Below are 20292 nucleotides of genomic sequence, written 5' to 3' on the forward strand. Positions count from 1 at the left end.
CAACTGAAAGGATGCACCATGAGACCTAAACAATTTATTTTAATGGAAAATTGATAAATTGTCACTGTCACATCCCTAGTAGTTAGTGGTTGGCTCTTAAAGTTAGTGCATGCTGTGTCTTGCCAGTCACAGATTTTTTTTTATATGCGTGTGTTCTACCCACAGAGACGAGACGTGGTGACAGCCACAGTGGAACCCACAGACGAAGACTGTGAGTGGCACAACGACAGAGAGGAGGAGGAAGAGCTAGCGGTTAGTGAACTGATTGGTGCATGTATCATGCCCCTCAAACACCTTGTAGCCAGTCACAGCTCTGTTTAGATGGAACCTTCAAACTAGGAACCAGAGTACTGTATACATTTTTGTTGTTGCAAATGAGAACGCTTCCTCGTTAGTCCCATTTTCAAATTATACATGGTGCTTGGTCACCTCACAATTTTGGTGTATTGTGTTACCTGTGTTAGATCTAGTTTAAATCATTACTAAACATTGAATATAAATTACAGGAGACATGAGAAGTAAATTGGATAAAGTTTGTTGCTAGTCTAAAGCAGTACTTACAAATGTTTGTGTGAGATATGTCAGGTAGTATATGGAGGGGCATGGCCACCAAGCACACAGATGACCATAGTTTGCTTATTAAGAAGGGACACACTATTGCTAATTGGGGGAAGGTTTCTGTTCTAGTCCAGCTCTTTCAAAGTAATCTATATATTTGTTAAAGTACATGTTAAAGTAACTAAACTGTAGAGGTTTTTATTGGCTTAGTTTGACAAAGTGCATTCAATTACAAGTGTTTCCTGGTGCCTTATGGGAGAGTAAGATGGCTGCCTGTCTCTGCAGGGGTTAGTTGGTGTTTGCAGTCCTGGGGCTAGTCAGACTGATTTTCAATCTTTATATTTATTATTTACTTTGAGCCTGGTCCAGCATCTTGTTGGATGATTTGTATATACCTGCTCCAAGAGCCTTAAAATTAAAAACCTTGCACTGGATCTTCTGCTTCCTGCCTCTGCTTGCTCACCGGCACCAGCCAGACAGCTCGAACCATCCAGGACAAGTAACGGGCCTACCATCCACCCTTAAAATGTGCTGCACTTGAGCAAAAGGATAGCTCTCCAGGACAACTGTTGGTAACTGACAACTGCATAGTACATGCACAGATGGGGAATACATGAGAAATCAAAGTGTAGTAACAATTGTCTGCCTGTAGGAGGAGCTGAAGAAGAAGGCTGCTGTTGAGGAGAAGGAAGAGGATGCCGCCCCAGAGGAAGACCCCAAAGGCATACCCGAGTTCTGGCTCACCATCTTCAAGAGCGTGGACATGCTTAGTGACATGCTGCAGGTAAGACTGTCTTACTTTCATGTGGAGCCTAGTCAGTGTGTTATTTCTCCTAACTAGCGTGCACACAGTGGAGTGGTGAGTGATATGCTACATCTGAGTGATATGCTACAATGTAAACACATTGTAAGTGGAGTACTGCATTGAAGCGGTTTCTGTCCCATCAGGAACACGATGAGCCTATCCTGAAGCACCTTCAGGACATCCAAGTCAAGTTCTCTGAGCCTGGAGAACCTATGGTAGGTATTACAATCCAACTGAGTCTGGGATCCATCTCTTTTTCCCAGGATCATTGAATCCTTCATCTGTGTCTGAATGTCGAAAGTTGAAATTGATAATTGAGTTCCTCTTCTGACTTGTTTTTTTCAGATCGCATCCCTTTATTCATAGAATGAATACATTTTGTACAATAAACTGATCACATAGCTGATCGAATAATCTCTATGTGCGAGACAGTGGTTTTTGTGAAGGTATTTTCTGTGTAATTTGTCTCTCTATTGTTTCCCCTTGGCAGAGTTTCACACTGGAGTTCCACTTTGAGCCAAATGGTTTCTTCAACAACGCTGTGCTCTCTAAAGTTTACAAGATGAAGTCGGAGCCTGATGACGATGATCCCTTCTCATTTGAGGGCCCGGAAATTTTTGCCTGTGAAGGGTGAGGTTCAACGACATTAGGGAGATTATCACGATTCTCGATCTCAATACTCATAGCAAGGAAACAAAAAAACATTTCCTTAGTAAAGTGGTCATAATGTTGTAAACAAATAATGTTTCCACCAAGAGTCAAATGTCTTTATTTTCTAAGCTATTGCACATGTTTTACATATTCACGAAGTGAAGGGCAATATCGGGTCAATTTCTGCAACAACTAATTGAAATGCTAGCCTTCACTTCCCAGCTGTTTCCAGATCCGCAGCTATCAAGTTGTAGCTGTTTAACTTCTCTAGGGTATGTGGGACGGTAGCGTCCCACCTCGTCAACAGCCAGTGAAACTGCAGGGCGCCAAATTCAAAACAGAAATCCCATAATTTAAATTCCTCAAACATACAAGTATTTTAAAGCTACACTTGTTGTAAATCCAGCCGCTGTGTCCGATTTCAAAAAGGTTTTACGACGAAAGCACACCAAACGATTGTTAGGTATGAGCCAAGTCACAGAAAAAGAAAGCCATTTTTCCAGCCAAAGAGAGCAGTAACAAAAAGCAGAAATAAAGATAAAATGAATCACTAACCTTTGATCTTCATCAGATGACACTCATAGGACTTCATGTTACACAATACATGTATGTTTTGTTCGGTAAAGTTCATATTTATATCCAAGTTTAGGCGGGACGCTACTATCTCACTTGGCAAAAAGCCTGAGAAAATTCAGAGCGCCATATTCAAATTAATTCCTAAGAAAATTACTATTAAATAAAACTTTAATTAAATCACACATGAAAGATACCAAATTAAAGCTACACTGGTTGTGACTCCAGCCAACATGTCAAAATTCAAATCGGCTTTTCGGCGAAAGCATACGATGCTATTTTCTGAGGATAGCGCCATTGTAAACAGAGAGATGAGCATATTCCAACCTTGCAGGCACGACACAAAACGCAGAAATAAAAAATATAATTCATGCCTTACCTTTGACGAGCTTCTGTTGTTGGCACTCCAATATGTCCCATAAACATCACAAATGGTCCTTTTGTTCGATTTAATTCTGTCGATTATATATCCAAAATGTCAATTTATTTGGTGCGTTTGATCCAGAAAAACACAGGTTCCAACTTGCTCAAACGTGACGACAAAATATTTCAAAGGTTACCTGTAAACTTTGTCAAAAAATTTCAAACTACTTTTGTAATACAACTTTTGGTATGTTAACGCTAATAATCGTTAAAATTGAAGACTGGATGATCTGTGTTCAATACAGGATTAAAACCAACCGTTGCATGCTTTCTGGTCATGCGCTTCTAATCTAACAGGACACCTAGAGTGACTCGACTTCAAGATGGCCGTATTTCTTCATTACACAAAGGAATAACCTCAACCAATTTCTCTAGACTGTTGGCATTCAGTGGAAGCCGTAGGAACTGCAAGCAGGTCAATTAGAAATCTGGATTCCCAATGAAAACCCATTGAAAAGAGTGACCTAAAAAAAAAAAAATCTTGTGTCCTCGGTTTCGCCTGCTAAATAAGTTCTGTTATACTCAGACATGATTCAAACAGTTTTATAAACTTGAGTGTTTTCTATCCAAATCTACTAATAAATATGCATATCTTATCTTCTGTGGATGAGTAGCTGGCAGTTTAATTTGGGTATGCTTTTCATCCAAACATGAAAATGCTGCCCCCTACCCTAGAGAAGTTAATGCGCATCTACTCTGAGTGCATTGTAACGCATCGCTCATCTGTTAAATGTCATATCGCTGAGTATCTGTTTAATAGACCATAGAGTTCAGTGTTTTTCTTTTTTGCCATGGAAAATTGTGTATCATGGTGTTGTGACAATAATAAACCAAAACCTCAAGGGATGTTTTCCCGCACGTAGATTAACCCATAAGTCTAAGCCTGTGGAGGTGGGGTTCTACTAAACTATATGTAATTGTTTTAGGGTCATACCAATGATCATTTAGCTATTTGATTTTGAATTTTAAGACCCCTTGAAGTGTCAAAAGATATAAAAAAATATATATATATTTGATAAAATAATTTTCGGACCTTGCCCATATAAACGCATAAAAAAAAAAATTCACTACGGGAAACCTCTTTTTGTTGGGGACTATCTCTAGCTTAAACTGACAGGTTTTTATGGGGTGCGGACATCAACTAGGGGGTTTAAGGTCAGTTCTGGACTGAAACGTTATTTCAATGGAGATTCTCTATCTCAGAGCTCGTGCTGCTAGGCGACCTAAATTGGAACATGCTTAACACCCCAGCCATCCTACAATCTAAGCTTGATGCCCTCAATCTCACACAAATTATCAATGAACCTACCAGGTACCACCCCAATTCCGTAAACACGGGTACCCTCATAGATATCATCCTAACCAACTTGCCCTCCAAATACACCTCTGCTGTTTTCAACCAAGATCTCAGCGATCACTGCCTCATTGCCTGCATCCGTAATGGGTCAGGGGTCAAACGACCTCCACTCATCACTGTCAAAAGCAGGCCTTTCTAATCGACCTGGCCGAGGTATCCTGGAAGGATATTGATCTTATCCCGTCAGTAGAGGATGCCTGGATATTTTTTTTAAATGCCTTCCTCACTATCTTGAATAAGCATGCCCCATTCAAGAAATTTAGAACCAGGAACAGATATAGCCCTTAGGTCTCTCCTGACCTGACTGCCCTTAACCAACAGAAAAACATCCTATGGCGTTCTGCATTGGCATCGAACAGCCCCCGTGATATTTAACTTTTCAGGGAAGCTAGGAACCAATATACACAGGCAGTTAAAGCCAAGGCTAGCTTTTTCAAGCAGAAATTTGCTTCCTGCAACAAACTCAAAGTTCTGGGACACTGTAAAGTCCATGGAGAATAAGAACACCTCCTCCCAGCTTCCAACTGCACTGAAGATGGGAAACACTGTCACCACCGACAAATCCACTATATTTGAGAATTTCAATAAGCATTTTTCTACGGCTGGTCATGCTTTCCACCTGGCTACCCCTACCCCGGTCAACAGCACTGCACCCCCCACAGCAACTCGCCCAAGCCTTCCCCATTTCTCTTTCTCCCAAATACAGTCAGCTGATGTTCTGAAAGAGCTGCAAAATCTGGACCCTTACAAATCAGCCGGGCTAGATAATCTGGACCCTTTCTTTCTAAAACTATCTGCTGAAATTGTTGCCACCCCTATTACTAGCCTTTTCAACCTCTCTTTCGTGTCGTCTGAGATTCCCAAAGATTGGAAAGCAGCTGCGGTTATCCCCCTCTTCAAAGGGGGGGACACTCTTGACCCTAACAGCTACAGACCTATATCTATCCTACCCTGCCTTTCTAAGGTCTTCGAAAGCCAAGTCAACAAACAGATTACCGACCATTTCGAATCCCACCATACCTTCTCCGCTATGCAATCTGGTTTCAGAGCTGGTCATAGGTGCACCTCAGCCACGCTCAAGGTCATAAACGATATCTTAACCGCCATCGATAGGAAACAATACTGTGCAGCCGTATTCATTGACCTGGCCAAGGCTTTTGACTCTGTCAATCACCACATCCTCATCGGCAGACTCGACAGCCTTGGTTTCTCTAATGATTGCCTCGCCTGGTTCACCAACTACTTCTCTGATCGAGTTCAGTGTGTAAAATCGGAGGGTCTGTTGTCCGGGCCTCTGGCAGTCTCTATGGGGGTGCCACAGGGTTCAATTCTTGGACCGACTCTCTTCTCTGTATACATCAATGATGTCGCTCTTGCTGCTGGTGAGTCTCTGATCCACCTCTACGCAGACGACACTATTCTGTATACTTCTGGCCCTTTGGACACTGTGTTAACTAACCCCCAGATGAGCTTCAATGCCATACAACTCTCCTTCCGTGGCCTCCAATTGCTCTTAAATACAAGTAAAACTAAATGCATGCTCTTCAACCGATCGCTGCCTGCACCTGCCCGCCTGTCCAACATCACTACTCTAGACGGCTTTGACTTAGAATATGTGGACTACTACAAATACCTAGGTGTCTGGTTAGACTGTAAACTCTCCTTCCAGACTCACATCAAACATCTCCAATCCAAAGTTAAATCTAGAATTGGCTTCCTATTCCGCAACAAAGCATCCTTCACTCATGCTGCCAAACATACCCTTGTAAAACTGACCATCCTAACAATCCTCGACTTCGGTGATGTCATTTACAAAATAGCCTCCAATACCCTACTCAATAAATTGGATGCAGTCTATCACAGTGCCATCCGTTTTGTCACCAAAGCCCCTTACACTACCCACCACTGCGACCTGTACACTCTCGTTGGCTGGCCCTCGCTTCATACTCGTCGCCAAACCCACTGGCTCCAGGTCATCTACAAGACCCTGCTAGGTAAAGTCCCCCCTTATCTCAGCTCGCTGGTCACCATAGCACCACCTACCTGTAGCACGCGCTCCAGCAGGTATATCTCTCTGGTCACCCCCAAAACCAATTCTTCCTTTGGCCGCCTCTCATTCCAGTTCTCTGCTGCCAATGACTGGAACGAACTACAAAAATCTCTGAAATTGGAAACACTTATCTCCCTCACTAGCTTTAAGCACCAGCTGTCAGAGCAGCTCATAGATTACTGCACCTGTACATAGCCTATCTATAATTTAGCCCAAACAACTACCTCTTTACCTACTGTATTCATTTATTTATTTTTGCTCCTTTGCACCCCATTATTTCTATCTCTACTTTGCACTTTCTTCCACTGCAAACCAACCATTCCAGTGTTTTTTTTTGTTTTTTTTTACTTGCTATATTGTATTTACTTCGCCACCATGGCCTTATATTTTTATTTATTTTTATATATACACTGCTCAAAAAAATAAAGGGAACACTTAAACAACACAATTTAACTCCAAGTCAATCACACTTCTATGAAATCAAACTGCCCACTTAGGAAGCAACACTGATTGACAATAAATTTCACATGCTGTTGTGCAAATGGAATAGACAAAAGGTGGAAATTATGGGCAATTAGCAAGACACCCCCCAAAACAGGAGTGATTCTGCAGGTGGTGACCACAGACCACTTCTCAGTTCCTCGGCCTCCTCCACGTCTCCTGATGTACTGGCCTGTCTCCTGGTAGCGCCTGCATGCTCTGGACACCGCTGACAGACACAGCAAACCTTTTTGCCACAGTTCGCATTGATGTGCCATCCTGGATGAACTGCACTACCTGAGCCACTTGTGTGGGTTGTAGACTCCGTCTCATGCTACCACTAGAGTGAGAGCACCGCCAGCATTCAAAAGTGACCAAAACATCAGCCAGGAAGCATAGGAACTGAGAAGTGGTCTGTGGTCACCACCTGCAGAATCACTCCTGTTTTGGGGGGTGTCTTGCTAATTGCCCATAATTTCCACCTTTTGTCTATTCCATTTGCACAACAGCATGTGAAATTTATTGTCAATCAGTGTTGCTTCCTAAGTGGGCAGTTTGATTTCATAGAAGTGTGATTGACTTGGAGTTACATTGTGTTGTTTAAGTGTTCCCTTTATTTTTTTGAGCAGTGTATTTTGTTTGCCTTCACCCCATCTCACCTCACTTGCTCACATTGTATATAGACTTATTTTTTTCACTTTATTATTGACTGTATGTTTGTTCTACTCCATGTGTAACTATGTGTTGTTGTATGTATCGAACTGCTTTGCTTTATCTTAGCCAGGTCGAAATTGTAAATGAGAACGTGTTCTCAATTTGCCTACCTGGTTAAATAAAGGTGAAATTAAAATAAATTGACAATGCTTTTTAGTCTAGGACTTTGCAGAAACCGTCCCTCACAGTTTTACTCGTCATGTCAGTCAGCACATAAAACAAAGTCCATTCAATTGTAATTTCTCCTTTCTCTCCCTGCCCTCCCCTCTAGTTGTCAGATAGACTGGCATAAGGGGAAGGATGTGACAGTGAAGACCATTAAGAAGAAGCAGAAGCACAAAGGCCGTGGCACTGTCCGCACAGTCTCCAAGCAGGTGCCCAACGACTCCTTCTTCAACTTCTTCAACCCCATTAAAGGTGAGAACACACCACAAACTAGTCTATACACCCTTTGCACATTTTGCATCCTATTTAAATCTAAACGTGGATTAAATTGGGATCCCCCCTCCCAGATCTACATGACCTACTCCACACGTTCAAAGTGGGTGAAAATATGTATAGACGTTTTTGAAAGTGAAGATGCATAGGTCTTCACACCCCTTTGAAGAAGCACCTTTGACAGCAATTACAAATCATTTTGAATACATTTCCTCCAACTTTGCAAAACTCATGGGGCCCCATCTATCTAATTGTTCTTGGCAAAATTGCTCAAGCTCATTCAAGTTGGTTGAAGATCATTGATGGCAGACATGGGAACAAGTCACAATTTTGCTCTCGCATTAAATCCGAAGTAATAATAGGCAAGTCTCAAGTTCCAGAGCTCAGGTCAAGTCTCAAGTCCCTAATTTGGGGTTTTTGAATCAATGGTTAAGTGTTTTATACCAATTTCAATGCCATCTTTAAGAAAGGTAAGTAATATTTTCTCTCTTCCTTATTCTAGCCTACTAGTACAATACATAGGCTTATGTAATAAACTCCACAGATTATGAAATGTTTCCTTGAATCATCATTACTAATAGAAAGCTCATCCAAATGATTTACAGCTAGTGTTGATGGTACAGTGGCTTGCAAAGGTATTCACCCCCCTGGGCGTTTTCCTATTTTGTTGCCTTACAACCTGGAATTAAAATAGATTTTCTTTTGGTTGGGGGGGGTTGTATCATTTTGATTTACAGATGCCTACCACTTTGAAGATGCAAAATATTTTTTATTGTGGAACAAACAAACAAGAAATAAGACTAAAAAAACGGAACTTGAGCATGCATAACTATTCACCCCCCAAAGCCAATACTCCAGCTCTTTCAAGTTGGATGGGTTCTGCTGGTTTACAGCAATCTTAAAGTCACACCACAGATTCTCAATTGGAATGAGGTCTGGGCTTTGATTAGGCCATTCCAAGACATTTAAATGTTTCCCCTTAATGACCTCCTTGCCTGGTCTGAGTTTTGGTGGGTGGCCCTCTCACGGCAGGTTTGTTGTGGTGCTATATTCTTAGATTTTTTTTGAATGCCTTTAATGGTGCTCTGTGGGATGTTCAAAGTTTGTGATATTTTTTTATAACCCAACTCTAATCTGTGCTTCTCCACAACTTTGTGCCTGACCTGTTTGGTGAGCTCCTTGGTCTTCATGGTCCCGCTTGCTTGGTGGTGCACCTTGCTTTGTGGTGTTGCAGACTCTGGGGCCTTTCAGAACAGGTGTGTGTATATATGCTGAGAGTGTGACACTTAGATTGCACACAGGTGGACTTTATTTAACAAATGATGTGACTTCTGAAGGTAATTGGTTGCACCAGATCTTATTTAGAGGCCTTTTTGAAACAAGTACTTTTTCACTTCACCAATTTGGACAATTTTGTGTATGTCCATTACATGAAATCCAAATAAAAATCTATTTAAATTACAGGTTGTAATGCAACAAAACAGGAAAACCGCCAAGGGGGATGAATACTTTTGCGGGCACTGTACAGCTGCATTTTGGCTGACATTATGAAATCTCCAATTTGAACGAAGTGTTCTTATTTACCCCCTGACCACTACATGCGCGTTGAGGTCTGTGGTTGGCTGAGATTAAACATTCACGGAGACTCTTGCTCAGAGAGCATATTTTCAAGCGACAAGTGTTGAAAATATAGGATAGTGTTCTATTTTTCCCCTTGCCTTTCTGCACCTTCTGGCGCAGTGGCACTAGGCAGAGCCAAATGTAATGGTCATTTCCCATGTGATTCTCCGTTTTGAACAACGGAATTGCATGTTCACTGTAATGACAGAATTTAACAGGAGAGGAAGGTGGTGCTGCTCTTTTGGGAAATCCAAGTCTCTCGAGTGTTACAGCTCAAGTTAAGTCCAGAGTTATTGACGCTGAATTCGAGTGTCAAGTGTTTATTCTTTTTGCCAAGTCGAGTAGTACTCAAGTCCAAGTCACGTGACTCGAGTCCACAGCTCAGATTGATGAACCGCAATGTTTGAGTATTGTCTCTGGTTTTCACGTAGATTTAAGTCAGGGCTGAGACTAGGGCAATGGCGTTAACTGTCATGCAAATAACTGTAGTTAACCGTTAATTAACATATACACTTTTAGCATCTCCTGGCTTCCACGCATAGGTTACATGCCACTGATGCAGACCTTTGGAACATCCGTTTTAAAACGTCTAATAAATCCATGTAATATAGCCTACACCATCACAATATCTGTGATTTTAGGCAAGTCTAAATAAACATTATGATATGAAGTAAATGTAGCCTATTTCGGAAGAACAGAATAGCATATTCTGAGTCTTAGGCCCCGATTTGGCTATGCGATATGGCTGTGGGTTACACTAGTTCATTTAGCAGATAAGATTTGCTTCTAATGCCAAGGGAATTATTTTAGTCAAATACAATTGGTCAGAGCTGAATAAAATGGCAAAGACATTTTCCACAAACGATTTCAGAGGGAGTGCACACATGCAGATATTCTGTGTTGATCGGTTAACAAAGTGATCATTTGAAAAAGGTCCTCCTAAATGCTTAATTTTGTTACTTATAACTTTAGTTGTGATACAAACTGTAGTCTATACGTTTTGATTTCTAATACATTCTAAGGCTGCATGATGCGACTAATGATTTGAAAAATGTTACAATTTGACCAGCACTTGATAACATTCTCACATCTGACTGTTCTCAATTTAATCGGGTCTATACATATAGCCTACTAATGTCATTTTTTAAATTCAGAATGTCCCCCCCAAAAAAAACATCTGTAGCCTGCACGCAAATAGCAAATCCACAGGTACACCTCCAATTGACTTAAATGATGTCAATTAGCCTATCAGAAGCTTCTAAAGCCATGACACAGCTTGGAAAATTCCAGAAAATTGTGTCATGCACAAAGTAGATGTCCTAACCCACTTGCCAAAACTATAGTTTATTACCAAGAAATTTGAGGAGTGGTTGAAAAAAATAGTTTTAATGACTCCAACCTAAGTGTATGTAAACTTCCGACTTCAACTGTAGATCCTCTAGATACACTTTACAGGAACATTATGTACACTGCTCAAAAAAATAAAGGGAACACTTAAACAACACAATGTAACTCCAAGTCAATCACACTTCTGTGAAATCAAACTGTCCACTTAGGAAGCAACACTGATTGACAATAAATTTCACATGCTGCTGTGCAAATGGAATAGACAAAAGGTGGAAATTATAGGCAATTAGCAAGACACCCCCAAAAAAGGAGTGATTCTGCAGGTGGTGACCACAGACAACTTCTCAGTTCCTATGCTTCCTGGCTGATGTTTTGGTCACTTTTGAATGCTGGCGGTGCTCTCACTCTAGTGGTAGCATGAGACGGAGTCTACAACCCACACAAGTTGCTCAGGTAGTGCAGTTCTTCCAGGATGGCACATCAATGCGAGCTTTGGCAAAAAGGTTTGCTGTGTCTGTCAGCGTAGTGTCCAGAGCATGGAGGTGCTAACAGGAGACAGGCCAGTACATCAGGAGATGTGGAGGAGGCCGTAGGAGGGCAACAACCCAGCAGCAGGACCGCTACCTCAGCCTTTGAGCAGGAGGAGCACTGCCAGAGCCCTGCAAAATGACCTCCAGCAGGCCACAAATCTAAACGCAACAATTTCTAATATTTTATTGAGTTACAGTTCATATAATTTAATACATTCCTTACGCCCTAATCTATGTATTCCACATAACTGGGAATACAGATGCCTTTAAAAAAATGTCGGGGTGTGGATCAGAAAACCAGTCAGTATCTGGTGTGGCCACCATCATGCAGCGCAACATCTCTTTCCCATAGAGTTGATCAGGCTGTTGATTGTGGCCTGTAGAATGTTGTCCCACTCTTCAATGGCTGGATATTGGAGGGAACTGGAACACGCTGTTGTACACGTCGGTCCAGACCATCCCATACATGTTCATCGGGTGACATGTCTGAGTATTCAGGCCGCGGAAGAATTGGGACATTTTCATCCTCCACGAATTGTGTACAGATCCTTGCGACATGGGGCCGTGCATTATCATGCTGAAACAACATGAGGTGATGGCAGCAGATGTATAGCACAACAATTGGCCACAGGATCTCCTTTACGGTAGCTCTGCATTCAAATTGCCATCGATAAAAAGCAATTGTGTTCATTGTCTGTAGCTTGTTCCCGCCCACACCAATCCCCCCCGCCACCGTGGGGCACTTTGTTCACATTGTTGACGTCAGCAAACCGCTCGCCTTTAGGACGCTATACATGTGATCTGAAACTCCCCAAATACAGGTGTGCCAAACTTGTAGCGTCATGCCCAAGAAGACTCGAGGCTTTAAACGCTGACAAAGTTGCTTCAACAAAGTGCTGAGTAAAGAGTCTGTATGTAAATGTTTCATTTTTTTATACAGTTGCTACAATTTAAAAAAAAAAAAAACAGTTTTTGTTTGTTGTGTGTAGATTGAGGGAAACTATTTAATCCATTTTAGAATAAGGCATTAATGTAACAAAATGTGGATAAAGTTAAGGTCTGAATACAAATGCACTGTATGTACAGTACCAGTCAAGTTTGGACACGTACTCATTCAAGGGTTTTTATTTTTTGCTTTTTTCTACATTGTAGAATAGTGAAGACATCAAAACTATGAAATTACACATGGAATCATGTAATGTCCAAAAAAGTGTTGAACAAATCAAAATATATTTGAGATTCTTCAAAGTAGCCACCCTTTTCCTTGATGATAGCTTTGCACACTCTTGGCATTCTCTCGACCAGCTTCACCTGGAATGCTTTTCCAACAGTCTTGAAGGAGTTCCCACATATGCTGAGCACTTTTTGGCTGATTTTCCTTCACTCTGTGGTCCAACTCACCCGAAACCATCTCAATTGGGTTGAGGTCGGGTGATTGTGGAGGCCAGGTCATCTGATGCAGCACTCCATCACTCTCCTTCTTGGTCAAATAACCCTTACACAGCCTGGAGGTGTGTTGGGTCGTTGTCCTGTTGAAAAACAAATGATAGTCCCACTAAGCACAAACCAGATGGGATGGCGTATCGCTGCAGAATGCTGTGGTAGCCATGTTGGTTAAATGTGCCTTGAATTCCAAATAAATACGTGTCACCAGCAAAGTACAATCACACCACGTCCTCCATGATTCACTGTGCAAACCACACATGCAGATCATCCATTCACAAAGACATGGCCGTTGGATTTTTAATTTTTTTATTTGGATTCTTCAGACCAAAGGACAGATTTCCACCAGTCTGATGTCCGCTGCTTGTGTTTCTTGGCCCAAGCAAGTCTCTTCTTATTATTGGTGTCCTTTAGTGGTGGTTTCTTTGTAGCAATTCGGCCATGAAGGCCTGATTTCATGCAGTCTCTGAATTGTTGATTTTTAGATGTCTGTTACTTGAGCTCTGAAGCGTTAATTTGGGCTGCAATTTCTAGCTCTAATTAATTTTTCCTCTGCAGCAGAGAACTCAATCTTCCTTTCCTGGGGCGGTCCTCATGAGAGCCAGTTTCATCATGGCGCTTGATGGTTTTAGCGACTGCATTTGAGGAAACTTTCAAAGTTCTTAATGTTCACTTGACTGACCTTAAAGTAATGATGGACTGTCGTTGCTCTTTGCTCAAGCTGTTCTTGCCATAATATGGACTTGGTCTTTTACCATATAGCCCTATCTTCTGTATACCACCCCTAGCTTGTTACAACAACTGATTGGCTCAAATGCATTAACATCTTGATCACATGTATGTGTACATGCAAATTAAATGTACACACAAATGTTATTCAATCATTGCACCCACACTGCTCTCGTGCCTCAACGAGCATCTGCGTGGCCAGGCGCTCAAATTGAAAAGGTTATATTTGTGACGCTCAGTTGTGCTGCAAGTCCGGCCTCTCCCATCTCCTCACTGGTGTTTAGGAGCATGTACACTCGTGTGTGTGTGTGTGATTGAAAGATGAACTGACGTCTGCACTCCAGTCGGTTGTAGTAATGCACCGTAAAGTTTTTTGCCAACCGCCATATAAAGTTCAAATAAGTAAATTAGAAGCCTGAGGAAGGAGGAGAGGTGACAAGGTAAACCAAATTCCTTTCTCTTCTGTGGATTGGATCAGTATTTCAGGTAAAATAACAACCCAATGTTTATCGCAGGACATATTAGCTAACAGCAAGCTAGCTAAATTGCCATAAAACATTAAACATTTTCGACCAGTCCCCAAATTAATATATAATTGGTTCAGAGTTTTGATATTTCAACCTGCGAACACGTGTGTCTAGTTTGGCCAGCATGTTAGACGGAAAGAAATTCCACTTTTATTAAAGCACACCTGTTAGTCACCTGGAATCCATTTCAATTATCTCATGAAGCTTGTTGAGCGAATGCCATTCTGACAACTCCAAGCATTGATTATGCAAGAATGGGCTGCCATCAGTCAGGATGTGGCCCAGAAGTTAATTGACAGCATGCCAGGGCGGATTGCAGAGGTCTTGAAAAACAAGGGTCAACACTGCAAATATTGACTCTTTGCATCAACTTTATGTAATTGTCAATAAAAGCCTTTGACACTTATGAAATGCTTGTAATTATACTTCAGTATTCCATAGTAACATCTGACAAAAATATCTAGACACTGAAGAAGCAAACTTTGTGGAAATTAATATTTGTGTCACTCAACTTTTGGCCACGACTGTACATACAAACACACAAGTATGTTGACATCCCTTCAAATTAGTGGATTCCGCTGTTTCAGCCACACTCGTTTCTGACAGGTGTGTAAAATCAAGCACACAGCCATGCAATCTCCTCAGACAAACATTGTAATTAGAATGGTCTTACAGAAGAGATCAGTGACTTTCAACGGTGCGCCGTCATAGGATGCCACCTTTTCAACAAGTCAGTTCGACAGATTTCTGCCCTGCTAGAGCTTCCCTGGTCACCTTTTAAGTGCTGTTATTGTGAAGTAGAAATGTCTATATTAGCAACAACGGCTATGTTGCGAAGTGCTAGGTTACACAGCTCACAGAACAGGACCCCCGATTGCTGTAACGTGTAAAAATGGTCTGTCCTCGGTTGCAACACACTACCGAGTTCCAAACTGCCTCTGGAAGCATCCTCAGCACAATAATTTTTCGTCGAGAGCTTCATGAATTGAGTTTCCATGGCCAAGCACCTGCACACAAGCCTAAGATCACCATGCCAAATGTTGGCTGGAGTGGTGTAAAGCTCGCTGCCATTGGGCTCTGGAGCAGTGGAAACTACTCTCTGTAGTGAGGAATCACGCTTCACCATCTGGCAGTCTGACAGACGAATCTGAGTTTGGCAGCCAGGAGAATGCTACCATAGTGCAGACTAAAGTTTGGTGGAGGAGGAATAATGGTCTGGGGCTGTTTTTCATGGTTCAGTCTAGGCCCCTTAGTTCCAGTGAAGGGAAATCTTAATGCTACAGCATACAACTACATTCTAGATGATTCTAAGCTTGCAACTTTGTGGCAACAGTTTGTGGAAGGCCATTTGACAACATGCGTACCCATAACATGCCACCACATTACTTGAAAATATGTAGGGTCAACTCTGTTGGATTTGCCCCAAACCTAAAATATTTAATTTATGCCAGAATGTTTATTTCTGTGCGGTCTTCACTTATAGCTTTGTTTCGTCTGTGGGTACACGTGGTTATGGGAGGGGGAAACATTGCCAAATGTTCCGTTCTTCACAAATTGAACTGTCAGGCCTCTGTCAAAGAATGGTCCCCATTTTCAAGCTAATCTAGCGGCCCTTCTGTGTTTCTGCTATATTAATTTGGAAGTGGGGCTGTGTTGCTGCTAAGATGTTGCCACCACGCCAACTAAATATTTCTACCGGCGCTCTTTAAAGATACTAGAGCTTTCCTCAGCCAACAAGACGGCTGACAGCAAAATCAGTTTACTATTCAATTGATCAGCTTGTCGCATTCGATGCCAAGAACATAATTTTCCTTTCGAGGCACTTTCAAGTTGACTGCTATAGGGAGAGAAACATGCATTCGGATAAACGCTGTCATTGCACACCATTCTTAATGCAATCATGGGAAAAACACAGTTTTGAAAGAAGATTTGATAGCCACTCCTAAAAATGAGACCCGCACAAATAACACAAAGGTATCCATGCTTCAAAGGTAAGATGCATGGGTACCCATTTTAAAGGTTAACTAAGCATGCAGAAAGCAAGATTTTCTCTTCAGGCCATGTGTAGAATACAGTAGTTTCTCTGCAGTTGTTCAACACAACCAGCAGGTGGCGGTAGACTCTCACTCCTGCCTGCTGCACCCTGATCCTGGCAGTGGAACGGCTTTCCCCCAAATACTCATTCTGCACAGACTTCAGTGTATCATATTGATCTGGTTACTAAGACGGCAAGCACTTCTTTAGGCATTTTAAATATCTCTCGATGTGAATTTTGATTAGTGAGTTTAAGATGCTTTTCGTAATAATGAAAAGTGCTTTATAAAGTAGGCCTAAACGTGATATTATATTTATACATCTGGAATGCGTCCGTACTTAGAGATATGCAGGACAGGGGCTGCTCACATTGCCTCTTACACAATGACTGTCTATTCATGGTTAGATGTGTTATTCACAGCCTGGTCTGTGTAGGCACGGTCTGTGTAGGCACAGTCTCTGTTGTGGACTAGAATCAGACTTCTGTCCGACATACGTTGGACTTCAAAGCTTAGCGTACGTCAAAGACGTGAGCTTTCCATTCTTCGCCAAGGCCGGAACTAAACAGTGTGCTTGTGCGACCCGAGATGTTGTTTTGTTTACTTAGCTACAGCTCATTTACACATCACACACACCTCCAGTTTGGAGTTCTTATTGTCTTGGTGAAGAATGGAACACACACAAATACACACACACAAGTGTGTGTAAAACCATGTAAGGGTGTCCCAACTAGTGGGTCTATATCACTGTCACAAGGTGATTTGCATATCTTAGGTAATCTGAATAAAAAAGTACCTTTTTTATTTTAGCTCTTGACTCCCATTTTCTATCTATTAGTCAGCCCTTCCTTTCAAACATGCATGCACCAATCCTGAATCCTCACCTTCAAACTCTGAATACCTCTTTGGTGTATCCTAGGCGTGTGATTGGTAGATATTAATATTGTAGCTCAGGTGTGTGCCCTCAGGGTGGGGCCTGTGTAGTCAAGTCTCTGAATCCGCTATCTCTCAAACAATAGATCTTCTTTGTGAAGAAAAATACATAAATTGTACACCTCGCCCTCTCAGACTCACTTCCCGCCCTTCAATGTAAGCCAGCATTTAGTTCAATTCAGTGTAGCCAAAATGTCTTGACATGAATTCAACTCTTTCCTCTTCCATCCTCTTGTTTTTTTTTTTACTTCATTCATAAGTCTACGTAATCTTCTCTCCTATTTTTATCTTCCCTTGAAGAAAGTTAAGTCCATTCCATCCCCATCTCCTATCTCCTCCCTGCAATCAGTGTTGTCTCTCAGGCTATGTGAGTGGGAAATGGGGAGAATGCTGGCTAAGGGCTAACCTTGACTGATCTGACTTTCCCTCCATAGCAGACTCCCTGGAATGCAGCCCTGCCTGCCTGGTACCACTGTGGGAATGTGTGTGCGCGTGTGTGCGCACACCCACCCATGTGTTACTGTCAAAGAAGGTTTATACTTATGCGTGAGTGTTGTCTGTTTGAATGATTGTGTGTTACACAAGCGCGTGAGAGGTGAATCGTATGTATGTACACTACCGGTCAGAAGTTTTAGAACACCTACTCATTCAAGGGTTTCTTTATTTTGACTATTTTCTACATTGTAGAATAATAGTGAAGACATCAAAACTATGAAATAACACATAAGAAATCATGTAACCAAAAAAGTTTTGAACAAATCAAAATATATTTGAGATTCTTCAAAGTAGTCACCCTTTCGGCATCAGGTAGCCTAGTGGTTAGAACGTTGGGCAAGTAACCGGAAGGTTGCTGGATCGAATCCCCGAGCTGACGAGGTACAAATCTGTCTGCCCCTGAGCAAGGCAGTTAACCCACTGTTCCCCGGGCGCAGATGACGTGGTTGTCGATTTAAGGCACCCCCCCTACCTCTCTCTGATTCAAAGGGGTTGGGTTAAATGCGGAAGACACATTTTAGTTGAATGCATTGTTGTACAACTGACTAGGTATCCCCCTTTCCCTTGCCTTGATGACAGCTTTGTACACTCTTGGCATTCTCTCATCCAACTTCATATGGAATGCTTTTCCAACAGTCTTGGAGTTCCCACATGCTGAGCACTTGTTGGCTGCTTTTCCTTCACTCTGTGGTCCAACTCATCCCAAACCATCTCAATTTGGTTGAGGTTGGGGGATTGTGCAGGCCAGGTCATCTGATGCAGCACTCCATCCCCCTCAGTCTTGGTAAAATGGAATCATAGCGCTTGATGGTTTTAGCGACTGCATTTGACGAAACTTTCAAAGTTCTTGAAATGTTCACTATTGACCGACCTTCATGTCCTAAAGTAATGATGGACTGTCGTTTTCTATTTACTTATTTGAGCTGTTCTTGACATAATATGGACTTGGTCTTTTGCCATAATATGGACTTGGTCTTTTGCCAAATAGGGATATCTTCTTTATACCACCCCTACCTTGTCACAACACAACTGATTGAATTCCACAAATTAACTATTAAGAAGGCACACATGTTAATTGAAATGCATTCCAGGCGACGACCTCGTGAAGCCTAGCTAAGAGAAGGGTAACTACTTTGAAGAATCTCAAATATAAAATATATTTTGATTTAACACTTTTTTTGTTACAAAAATATAAAGGCAAAATGTGAAGTTTGTCACATGTTTCATGAGCTGAAATCAAAGATCCCAGAAATCTTACATACACACAAAAAGCTTTTCTCTCAAATTGTGTACAAATTTATTTACATCCCTGTTAGTGAGCTTTTCTCCTTCACTAAAATAATCCATCCACCTGACCGGTGTGGCACATCCAAGAAGCTGATTTTAAACATTATGATCATTACACAGTCTCACCTTGTGCTGGGGACAATAAAAGGCCATTCTAAGATGTCCGGTTTTGTCACAACACAATGCCACAGATGTCTCAAGTTGAGGGAGCGTGCAATTAGCATGCTGACTGCAGGAATGCCCACCAGAGCTGTTGCCAGAGAATTGAATGTTAATTTCTCTACCATAAGCCGCTTCCAACATCGTTTTAGAGAATTTGGCACTGTGTCCATTCTGCCTCACAAACGCAGACCACGTGTAACCACGCCGGCCCAGGATCTCCAGATCCGGATTCTTCACCTGGGGGTCTGAGAACAGCCGATGAAACTGTGGGTTTGCACAAGCAAAGAATTTTTGCATATCCTGTCAGAATCCAGACTTCAGTGTTCAAATGCTCACCTTTGATTGCCACTGGAGAAGTGTACTCTAAACGGGTACAGAAAACCAGATACTGACTGGTTTTCTGATCCACGCTAATACTTTATTTTTTTTAAAGATATCTCTGCAGATCTGTATTGCCAGGCATGTGAAATCCATAGATTAGGGCCTAATGAATTTATTTAAATTGACAGATTTTTCATATTAGCTGTAACTTAGTAAAATTGTTGCATTATTCATTTGATATTTTCAGTTTATGAATACTGTGCTTGTACAGTAGTGGTTGTGACATCGTTTTCCATGGGTGTGGCATTGCCCACATGAACGTTGGTGACCAATCGTGATTTTGCGACATACAGTATCCTTAGAAGAATTAATTATACTAAACTAAAATATAAAAGCAACATGTAACAATTTCAAAGAATTTACTTAGTTACAGTCCATATCAGGATATCGGTCAATGTGAAGAAAAAAAATGCAGTAGGAAAAAATGGATTTCTATGGATTTCACATGACTGGGAATACAGATATGCATCTGTTAGTCACAGATGCATTAAAAGAAATAGGCCTCAGGATAACGTCAGTATTTCTGTGCATTCAAATTGCCATTGTAATTGTGTCCCTTGTCCATAGCTTATGCCCGCCATACCATAACCCCATCGCCACCATGGGGCACTGTTCTCAACATTGACATCAGCAAACCGCTCGCCCACATGACGCCTGCAGTTGTTAGGCCAAATTCTCAAAAATGATGTTGGAGGCAGCTTTGGTGGACAATTTTACAGTGAACATCCAATTGCAAGCTCCCTCAACTTAAGACAT

General features: G+C 41.7%; 1 protein-coding gene across 5 annotated transcripts in view; it reads left to right on the plus strand.

The window, feature by feature from the left end:
* Positions 1 to 20292, plus strand: part of nap1l4a (nucleosome assembly protein 1-like 4a) — a 61635-nt gene that overhangs the window by 23250 nt on the left and 18093 nt on the right. For all 5 annotated transcript variants that reach the window (XM_055934942.1, XM_055934943.1, XM_055934939.1 and 2 more), the window contains exons 5-9: positions 166 to 252; positions 1211 to 1342; positions 1507 to 1578; positions 1854 to 1993; positions 7883 to 8028. In XM_055934942.1, the coding sequence (XP_055790917.1) occupies positions 166 to 252; positions 1211 to 1342; positions 1507 to 1578; positions 1854 to 1993; positions 7883 to 8028 (577 nt within the window). The remainder of the gene's footprint in view (positions 1 to 165; positions 253 to 1210; positions 1343 to 1506; positions 1579 to 1853; positions 1994 to 7882; positions 8029 to 20292) is intronic.

The sequence above is a fragment of the Salvelinus fontinalis genome, chromosome 9, assembly GCF_029448725.1.
Source record: "Salvelinus fontinalis isolate EN_2023a chromosome 9, ASM2944872v1, whole genome shotgun sequence".
Classification (NCBI taxonomy): domain Eukaryota; kingdom Metazoa; phylum Chordata; class Actinopteri; order Salmoniformes; family Salmonidae; genus Salvelinus; species Salvelinus fontinalis.